At 30.9% G+C, this 11,538-nt stretch overlaps 1 protein-coding gene across 1 annotated transcript; it reads left to right on the forward strand.

Moving 5' to 3' along the window:
- The first annotated feature begins 3,189 nt into the window (after positions 1-3,189).
- LOC110931506 (EG45-like domain containing protein) lies at positions 3,190-3,982 on the forward strand. The gene is made up of 3 exons (XM_022174898.2): positions 3,190-3,306; positions 3,393-3,669; positions 3,756-3,982. The coding sequence occupies exons 1-3, from the start codon at positions 3,198-3,200 to the stop codon at positions 3,760-3,762; spliced, it is 393 nt and encodes a 130-aa protein (XP_022030590.2). The 5' UTR covers positions 3,190-3,197; the 3' UTR covers positions 3,763-3,982.
- Positions 3,983-11,538: the final 7,556 nt, after the last annotated feature.

The raw sequence follows: 11,538 nt of genomic DNA on the forward strand, positions 1-11,538 counted from the left end.
TCTTTCCGTAAAAGTCCTCACAGCGCCATTTTCTTCCCTCCTCTTTCATTTTCCCCCCTTTTCTCTGCAAACCACCGCCGTAGAACCGGCTTTTTTGCCCAAATCGGTTAGTTTAACTTTGTGTTTGTTAAATCTCTTCTCTATTTTGTTATTTACATGTTATAGGCTTTAATTTTTGCTCATTTTTTGTGTATATTTGTGTTTATGGAAGAAAATTCGGATCACCACCCTCTCTTCTCCGGCCACAGATGAATGGAGCGTTAATTAATATGCTAATATACGTTTTGATATCTCCGGCCACAGCGGAACATACAACAGGTCACAGATGAATGGAGCGGCGATGGTCCTCCAATTGCCCTGTATCAAGAAGCGTTGGGAGAGCGGCGAGGATGGTACCGCGGGATGGGGCCTAAACCTTCTTCCAACACGTCCTCGAACACGTCCTCGAACATGTCATCTTCGCAAGCTCGGTCGCAAGAACCCTTTTCCGAGGTAAACTACGCAATTTATAAAATGACAAACGAACGCATGTTTCCATGTTAAATATATGTTGGTAGCGTTAATTAATATGCTAATATACGTTCTGATATCTATTATTGTAGGATTTTGTTAACAGCATGTTCCAAACCCCGTCATTTTTGAGCCAACTTAACAACTATCTTGCTTCACAAGGGAAAGGAAAAGGAAAGTCAAAAGACTACGATTCTGACGACTTATACGATAGAGAATCCGAGGAAGAGTGACTTGTTTTTAATGTATGATTTAGATTTAATTAAACGTTGTAGGATTATAATGTACGACGTAACCGTAGTTTTTAATTATATTACCTTTAGTATATGTTCGTGGCGTATGTTTGCGTTGTTTGAAATAGGCAGGTTCTGTTTTTTCGGCCGAAAAAATGGCTGGGTGCTGTAAATACAACAGCTATATTAGAAAAAAAAAAAGACTTTTAGCGGCGACATGTGTCGCCGCTATTGACGTATACCCTTTAGCGACCAAGAGCAATACCGGCGACCTTTTAGCGACGACAGCTGTCGTCGCTAAAGGTTCAAGAGCAATACCGGCGACGCATACCTTTAGCGACGACAGGTGGCCAATAGCGGCCTATCAATACCGGCGACCCTTTACCGGCGACAGGTCGCCGCTAAAGGTCAATAGCGGCGACAAATTCGACCAATACCGGCGACACCTGTCGCCGCTAAAGGTGTCCGTTTCTTGTAGTGATTCCCTGTACAACAATTACAAGGCATTATTTAAGGAACAACTACAATGAGCCAATTGCTTTGCTTTTCTGATACTAAATTATTATTATTATTATTATTATTATTATTATTATTATTATTATTATTATTATTATTATTATTAAAAATATTATGTTTTCTTTTATAACTTTTGATGTTTTATAAAGTTTCTAATACATTGTTGCAACATGTTTATTTTAATTTGTGTTTTGATATAAATTTTGTCCAAAACCAAGCTCTAAATAGTAATTTACAAGTGATCGAAACATAACCGAACATGTTATCAAAATTAGCTCACTTATTAGTTGTTTTTCGCCATAATCCATTTTCGTCATTCTAATAGTATAACAAACATGTTATAAAATTCCGAATATGACGGTTACATAAAAGTTTGGTTCAAAATTGAACAAGTCAAATATAGTTGTTTTTCATTGCTTAGACTTACTGCACAGATGCCATTCGAGCAACATTTGTACGGGTACCGATATTCTCTTTGATAGTTTTCTCGACGTCCAGGAATATATATATATATATATATATATATATATATATATATGTATATATATATATATATTTATGTATATATATATATATATATATATATATATATATATATATATATATATATATATATATATATATATATATATATATATATATATATAGGACCGCTAGAATGAGAACCACCTCGAGTTGTAAGAACCGCGAGAACCACACCGTACGGGGTGAGGTTGACCAAATTTTTTTTTTCAAAAACGTAGATGCATGTATTATAAACACATTCGTAAAAAATTTTTTTTTAAAAAATGCCGTGCGCGTAGTTTTTTACACCACAAGTTTGTGGTTTACGAGTTCCGTAAATTTACGGAACTCGTAAACCACAAACTTGTGGTGTAAAAAACTACACGCACGGCATTTTTTTAAAATTTTTTTTACGAATGTGTTTATAATACATGCATCTACGTTTTTGAAAAAAAAAATTGGTCCTAGTAATGGTATTCGTTTTTATGGTTTCCATTGATATAGAACAGGTGTTGATTGCTATAATTAGTTCTAGTATTGTACTAGTACTATAACGAACTGAATCGATATGATGCAAACCCACCGAACTCCCAATAGTATATTATACTTCACGACATTTCGACATAAATTTTGTTGAAATCACAGTCGTGTTCGAAATAGAGTAATTTTTGGTATGGTAGACTATACATGCTGAGTGCTGGTACTGTAACGATATCGTGTTGAACGAAACTGGCGCTGGCCAAACCACATGAACATGGATGTCAGTATTGTGTATTATGGCAACCAGTATCAGTATTCATAATCCATGTAAATCCGGAGGTTATTTTTTGTGACACTAACTTTTGTGTAATGAAACATTGTAATTATTATTTTTTTTGTAAACTATTCTGCTACATGTACCGTAGCAATCCGAATTGTGTTAAGAATAACTTATTTAAATTTTGTGTGTTGTAAATTACATCAATTGCTAGTACCACACCGGTAATGAAAGAAACGAATCGACACTGACCGAATAACGTCAACATCGGTAGCAATATTTGTTTTCTAGCTTTCGATCAATGTAACATATTTTGTTTTCTTTCAAATTTATAAAATTTAGAAGATATTAAAATCCGCTTATTTTTATCCTTATGTACGAATATAAGATTTATGAACATAACCCACTCATTTATTTAAAATAGGTCAAACAATGGTTAGCTTGAAACAAAATAGAACACATTACACATGCATAAATAAAGCTAAAGCATTTTTTTATTCACGAATAGCTGACGAATTACATGTTTTGTACGTATTATATCGATTACAAACAAAATTTGGCATATCTTATGGGGTTCAAGTTAGATTTTCTTTTTCCTATAAATGGAAACCATTTTTCTGCTCTCTTCACCAATACACAAACGAAATTTAGGGTTTTTAGAGACAGCCATAACAAAAATGGGTTTTGTGAGTAAAGCTCTGATCTTGATCGCCATTCTCACATGTCTTACCTCTGTTGCTCATGCAATTAGGGGTCAAGCCACTTTCTACACTCCTGCCTACGTTCGTAAGGACACTGACATAACAACAAATAAACAAAAATATTTTATGTAATGTAACATCTTTTTAAGAGTGTATCTTTGTATTTTGTAGCATCATCATGTTATGGCTACAATGACCACGGAATCATGATTGTAGCGCTGAACGGTCGTTTGTTTGGTAACAAAGGTGCATGTGGGAGGAGGTACCGTGTGCGCTGCACTGGAGGAACCAACGCTGGCGTTCCGCACCCTTGCACTGGAAAATCTATTGTCGTTACAGCTGTTGATCTTTGTCCCGGATGTGCAGACAACCAAATTGATCTTTCACAAGAAGCATTTTCAATGATTGCTAATCCTGATGCAGGGAGGATTAACATCGAATATGATCAGTAATTTCAAAACCATTTTTTTTACTTATTTAATATTTTTATTTTTGTATGATTTAAACTGATATTTTGACTCTTTTAATTTCCAGGATCTAAACTTACCAAATGGGAATAAATAATCTATCTTTTATGGGACTGTGTATTGTATGAATAAGACTCAAGGACTTAGTAGCCTCATGCCAAATATATCAGTTTTTGGAATAAATTGTTGCTTCCAATTTATTTAGTATGTATTATATTGTGATGATTTGGATATTAATGTAAACCTATAAGTGTAATATTTCCTATTTGATATCTTTGTCATGTGGTTTGCTTTCTTTGATGACATGATTATAGAATGAAAATAGTGTATCACCAGAAATTCCAGGTAATAAATTTAAATAATAGTAATATATTTATAGGAAACGGAAAAGGGCAAATATATGAGACTTTTGAGAGTCATAGCGAATTTGACTTGTAAATTTAGTTAGTCGACCGATAGACCTTTGACTTAGGAAGTCCAAAACTGAAGACTAGGAGATAAGATAGGCTACTCTTTGGTTTTAGATATTATCGTACAATTGAAAGTGGAGACTTAATAGGAGTGTCGTCCCTTAGAATCCTTGAGAATTCAAAGCTGCGGAGATAGAAGAAAAAATGAACTCCCAAAATATAATAACTTCACTCGAACATTGGTTTCCCTTACAGCTGTACTCCCTTTGTCCGAGTTTATTTGTCCAACAATGTTGGGCTAATTTGTATAGTTTGGTAAATTGGAAAATAGGTTTAATTGGCCTATACCGAATCAAACCTTAATAGATTTAACAAAAAAAACTAATATATATAAAAGATTTTCAGGCACCAAGGAGAGTGGGCCCTAGCTTGCAGTCACCCACTTTGCTCCTTCTCAAGACCAACCCTACGTAAAATCTTAAACAAGTGGATATAGGTTTTGTGTGTTATATATATAAACGAGTTCATCCTTTAGGACTTGAGAGATTGAATGCCACAGAACAACCAACCTATGGTAGAAGAAATGTTGTGATCAAAGAACACAACAGAATAAAAAACTTGTGATAATTGTGATAAGGACAAAGATGTGGATAACAACAAACAAGAAAACTGATTGTCAAAATCTTAGGTACTTACAATAGAATACATTTCTTTGCATATATACTAGGTGGCAAATAAAACCCATTTGGGTTTTTTGAGTTATTTTGAGTCATTTTAAAAATGAGAATGCGTTAAGATGAGTTAAGAAATAATTAAGGATGGGTCAGGATAGGTTATATGATATCTATTTAAAAATAATTCGTGGGTTATGATGGGTTACGCAGGGTACATGGATAACTCAAAAAGAGTATCACAGACAGATTTTTCATCCTATTCGAGTGTTCGTACATGTTGGCTTCACAAATAATAAAAATTTTAAAGATAATAAAAATCTTCCAAAAAATCAGAAAAATAAAAAAAAAATTCTAAAAAATAAAAAACAATAATAAAAATCCAAAAAATTCTAAAAAATTCAAAAAATAATAAAAAATTCTAAAAAATAAGAAAAAAAATCCAAAAAATTCTAAAAAATAAAAAATCAAAAAAAATCAAAGAAAATCTAAAAAATCAAAAAAATCAAAAAAAATAATAAAAATCCAAAAAATTCTAAAAAAATCAAAAAAATAATAAAAAATAAAAAAAATCCAAAATATTCTAAAAAATCAAAAAAATAATAAAAAAGTCCAAAAAATTCTAAAAAAATCAAAAAATTAATAAAAAATCCGAAAAAATCTAAAAAATAAAAAAATTAATAAAAAATCGAAAAAATTCTAAAAGATACAAAAAAATCAAAAAATAAAAAAAAATCTAAAAAATCTAAAAAAATAATAAAAAATCCAAAAAATTCTAAAAAATAAAAAATCTAAAAAATTCTAAACAATCAAAAAAATAATAAAAAAATCTAAAAAATCATAAAAATAAAAAAAAAAATCTTAAAAAATAGTAAAAAAATCCAAAAATTCTTTAAAATAAAAAAAAAATTCTAAAAAGTAAAAAAAAATTCTAAAAAACCAAAAAAATAATAAAAAAATAAAAAATGTTTTTAGGATTTTTAAGGTTTTTATTTTTATTTTTTAGAATATCTTATTATCTTTGAGATTTTTTTGAATTTTTTGGATTTTTAGAATTTTTTGATTTTTTAGAGTTTTTTACTTCTTAGAATTTCTTTGATTTTTTTGTTTTTTTGATTTTTTTTATTTTTTAGAATTTTTTTATTTTTTTATTTGTTTTTTGAAAAAAAAATTATTTTTTTGATTTTATTTTTTAGGATTTTTTATTATTTTTTAGATTTTTTTGATTTTTAGAATTTTTTTTATTTTTTAGAGATTTTTATTATTTTTTTTGTTTTTTAGAATTTTTTTGATTTTTTAATTTTTTTTGATATTTTTGAGTTTTTGGATTTTTTTAATTTTTTTTTTTGATTTTTTATAATTTTTTATGATTTTAGGATTTTTTAGAATTTTTTGGATTTTTTTATTATTTTTTTATTTTTTTTGGAATTTTTTTTGATTTTTTAGAATTTTTTGATTTTTTTAGAATTTTTTCGATTTTTTAGAATTTTTTTGATTTTTTACTATTTTTTGGATTTTTTAGAATTTTTTGGATTTTTTTGTTATTTTTTGATTTTTTGGAATTTTTTTTATTCTTTAGATTTTTTTAGATTTTTTTTTATTTTTTTAATTTTTTGGATTTTTTATTATTTTTTATTATTTTTAAATTTTTTTTTTATTTTTTAGAATTTTTAGAATTTTTTATTATTTTTTTGATTTTTTATGTCTTTTTGGATTTCTTAGAATTTTTTATCATGCCCAAATACATCTTGAAAAAAACACATCTTGACCTAAACCCATTCTAACCCATTTCTTAGTAAACCCATTCTAACTCAAACCTATTCTAACCCATGCCCATTCTAACCCATTACCCAAACCTACCCAACCCACCCATTTTGCCACTCCGTCAAAAACCCATCTTGACTTAAACCCATTCTAACCCATTTCTTACTAAACCCATTCTAACCCAAACTCATTCTAACCCATGCCCATCCTAACCCATTACCCAAACCTACCCAACCCACCCATTTTGCCACTCCTAATATATACAGACATAAGATGATGATTATACAATGGTTAAGTTCGGTTATGTTTAACGCCAAATGAAACTCTTAATCAATTGTGATTTGGCAGTCCATTAACCTGTCGACATAACTATCATCCAACCTAACCCTAATACGTAATACGAAATACAACGTCTAAGTACAATATAACATAATAAAGTTTAATAATAATAATAAAACATAGTAAATTAAGTTTATCGACTAACACACCCCCTAAACTTAATTAGGTAGTGTGGTTAGGTGTTTCTTCTTCATTGCAAAGTTGATGATGAATTGATTAGCTTCAATAACAGCCATAACAGATCCGGACTCTTCATTAACGGCTCACTATTGCAACCTAAACAACTCGTTGTTCCAATCAAAACTCCACACCAGATGTCATAGTCATGTTTTGTTGTTGCTGTCGATTAGAAAGAAGAAAAACGATCTGATACAAACCTTCCTTTGCCATCCAGATTAACCCCCATGGAGTCCTTAAAAAAAAAAAAACAGAATCCAATCTGTTGTTCTTCAGATTCTTTGCAACTAGCAGCGCTGATGATCTTGATCGCTGAAATGGTGAGACCTTCTGTTCTCTGGTCCCAGGCACCCTAATTGCTTCAGAAAAAACACACGGGATTTGAACAAACATCAATTCGACACTTTATTTAAACTGGAAATTGCAAGACCCATAGATAAACCAAATTATAATGATGATATTTAAACTAAAAGAAACCATAACTTACTCTAATTCAAACTCTATTCAAACATTTTATAAACTCCTATTGAAAACTGAAACAAATAAACCATAACTATAATAAACCAAATTATCTTTATCTCAAACCCATTTGAATTTCTTGAAACTTCAGCCAATTAGGATTAAATCCTTCATGGTAAAATGAATAATCTCATATTCTGAAATTAAGACGACATAAAACAATAACATAACACAAGATCTGCATATTCTTGAACCATTATACCGATCTTATATTATTAATCAACGAAAAGATCCAGGATTATGGTCCTGAATGAACAAATGGTCATGTTCACTGATTTTCAGCAGCATCAAGGGGAAGATAAAATGCCCTTTAGTTCCTTCTGATCAAAGCTTCTTTTCCGTTCGTGGTAGAAAACCGTATACGCCACAAACATAAAGAGTTTCAACGAACAAGAAGTTCCCTTTGTGTAATAAACCCAAATATCCATAACAAATTCGTAGTCTTTTATCCTTCTACGATCATAGATTCTAAGAAACATATTAAAAGAAAAATGAATAAAAAATTCAGTAATATAAAAGGGAACCATCAATAGTGTAGCTTGTAGCCTCTTTCCTTTCATTAGCACTGCAGCTCTTCTAATTGCATTAAAACCCCCAAAACCTTCTAACACTGAAACAATCACACTCACTGTCCAGAGGGGAGATACATATATGTAGCAAAATGGGATAGTAAGACTTATAGCATTTGAGAACAAATCCGACCACGAATAATTTACTGGCAAGATGTAGGTTAAACCATAAGATGCTAGGTAAACACATATGATGGCAAAGGTAATTATGATCATGTAAATGCTTGTGTGTAATGGTTCTTTCCATCTTCTTATTTTCAAGAAGAAGTCTTCATGAGTTATTACTTTTGCAGTGTAAGCCTCTGATGAGGACGAAACTATAGCGACCGAGAAAAATAGCTTGATGGCACAAGATAGGGCTAAGGTCAAATGTTTGTCCCGGATTATCTCCAAGATGTCTTCGAAAGCATTACGATACGTGACTATATGAAGGTTACGGCGGAGAAAAGACATGTTTGGGTGTTCAGCCATCTGTGTCGCAAAATGTTTAACAGGTGGTATGTGTATGTAGTCTAAAGAAAATTCTAACTGGGTTAAAGAAAGAAATGAAGGAAGTAGGATTGCAAGCAGCATCTTCCAATTTCTGCTTGTAGTTTTAAAAGACTCCTTCAAAATCCCAAAGAACCCTAAAGAAGGATGGGACGGTGGGATGGATATGTTCTCCATTTCTTAATGATTGTGATTCTGATGATTAAACTTCACAGGATTTTATGTTTTAATTATAGAAGTGACACTGACTTTATCATATGTCATCATCAACCAGCTTTGGGTTGAAGTCATATAAAAAACATTCGGGTATTCCAAAGATGGATGATTAACACATATTAATTATCAAAACTAATCTGATAGAAAAAGCAAGATGTCTCACAAGAATAACAATTGTGTCGCAAATTGGCCAAAAAAATCAAGGCTTTTTTTTTTCATAGGAAATGCGTAGTAAATGTGTCAGAAATTTACGACACATTTTTTTGCGTAGAAAATTTCCGTAGCAAAATGACCACTTTTCTAGTAGTGACTTATATCTTTCTATGATTTTGCTAAACATATACATTACATTATTCTCCCTCCATTTCCCTAATTATATGTATAGTTTTTTTAATAATAATGTTCTTTGAATTAATAGGGTAAGATATGATATCTGTTAAATAAATATGAATAAGGAAGAAAAACTAATGTGCTAGCTGATAAAAATTAATATAATTTAATTGAAATAAAAAAAATGATCACATAATCTTTAGAATAACTTGAAAACAAAATGAAAACGATATATTCAACAAAATGATCACATAATCTTTAGAATAACTTGAAAACAAAATGAAAACGATATATTCAATGTATGGCACTCTGCAAACACGATCTTAAGAATGGTGTGCAAAATTCTTCTTATGATATTTTATTACAATCTCACCTTGACGCATATTTAAATCCAATACACTTATTCGAAATTTATGCATTCTTGTTAGAACGAAAAACGATGTATTTGGATTCATATATCGACCATGATATGATCGAAATACTAATAAATTAATGCCGTCCATGACATAAATTAATTATAGAACAACGTAGGAGAGAAACTTCCTAATGCACTTGGTAAAAATCATACATTTTTTAAGGATTACATATTTTTTCAATAATATTGAGGTTTGTTTGTTGGTACGTAGGATATTGATTGCAAATAGATACTAATTTCATTTGATGAATTCATAATTATGTGTGTAATACTCGATTAGGGCTAATGTATCACAATAAATACATTACAAAGTGCAAACCACGGAGTTCGTCTGTGTTTTTAGACAGATAAAGACTAAATTTAAAATTTTAGTAAATTAGAAGGACCATTCGTGTACTTTACTCTATAATTAATTACACTATATCTATATCTATATATATAATATATGAATAAGGCTTGGGACACATGTCATGTTGTGATGCAACCAATTGTGATTTTTGGCGGGAAAATGTGAGAAAACACTTATTTTTTTACGGATCCCGCGTGTGGCGTCCATACCCGGATTTTTGATCCGGTTATATAAATCATGGAATAACCTAATTCCCTCATTCTTCTCATTCAAGCGGCTTCCAGATACGTTTCTTTTACAAAACCTAATTCTTTCAATGCCGCTCCACAATTAGGGTTTCTTCTTCTTCTTCAATGTCTCTGTTGATCCTCCATCTCTGTGTGTGCTTATTTTCATTATAAGGGTTAGATTTCGACAGTTAATCAATCATCAATCTTGATTTTAGAAGGTTTTCTGACTATTGTTCTATTTGTTTTGTATATCTTATACTTTTCGATGGATTATCCGTATTGTTATCAGTTCAATCTAAATAGGTATGTTATTCAATCTCATCTAAGTTGACTTTTCTTTTAATCAGTGGTCAAAACCTTTCGTATGATGAATTTGTACAGATCTGTGTTGAAGGATGTGCAAACAGAGATTGTAACACCCTGATCTCCGGTGGGCCCGGATGGATACATTCGTGTCGGTTGGATAACAATTATCACAATATAATAATATGCAGCGGAAGTATTGGATTGAAATTATTAAAATAAAGCTTGAATATATAATAGTATTACAAGCATTCGATACAAGCCCACAGGCAGGATCCAAATAAACAGAGCTTTAGACATCATAGGCCTTAAGCAACCGGAGTGCAAATTCCTTAGCCTTCATTCTAGCTGACCCGTATTCCCAGCCTATTATAAGGTTCGGTACCTGCTGTTCAATCTTTTGAAAATACGTCAGCCAAAGCTGGTAAATACAATTAACTGACTTTTTGTAAAATAGTTTTTCGTAAAGAGTTTTATACATATCGAAAACCCATAGGTGATCCTTTAAATATACCTTGGGATTATTTTTGTTACGAGATTATATACTTGATTAACCCATTGGGTTGTCCGGATATGGTATCAATAACCCCCAATTACAATAATTATCAAGTAAACGGATTAAACCGTATTCATACACTTTTGCGCAATCATAGGCGACTTATTTATGTAATAACCATCCCAAGAGACATATTTGCCATCCCAAGTTTACACTAAAATAAGTCAAGAGTATTTACCTTTTTGCTAGCATTCAATCAATAAGACTATATTTGGCAAAGAGCCGCAAGTCTAAGTATTACTAACCCAAGTCCGATTATCTCGGGGGTACTATAGTATGGAATGAACAGATTTATTATCTGTTAGAGTGTATACGGGCCAAAGGTAGATCCTTTAGATATGACCAGATACATAAGAATAGGTTCGCTGGATTAAGCGTATACTAAAAAGAATGTGGTTTAAATCCAACAAGTACTAGGACTTATATAATATGGGTAAACATAGTACATTCTGGATTTTGAGATCAAAACGATAAGGTTAAACCCTTTTCAATAAACTTATGTAAACTAGTTAC

This window comes from Helianthus annuus, chromosome 3 (assembly GCF_002127325.2).
Source record: "Helianthus annuus cultivar XRQ/B chromosome 3, HanXRQr2.0-SUNRISE, whole genome shotgun sequence".
Taxonomy (NCBI): domain Eukaryota; kingdom Viridiplantae; phylum Streptophyta; class Magnoliopsida; order Asterales; family Asteraceae; genus Helianthus; species Helianthus annuus.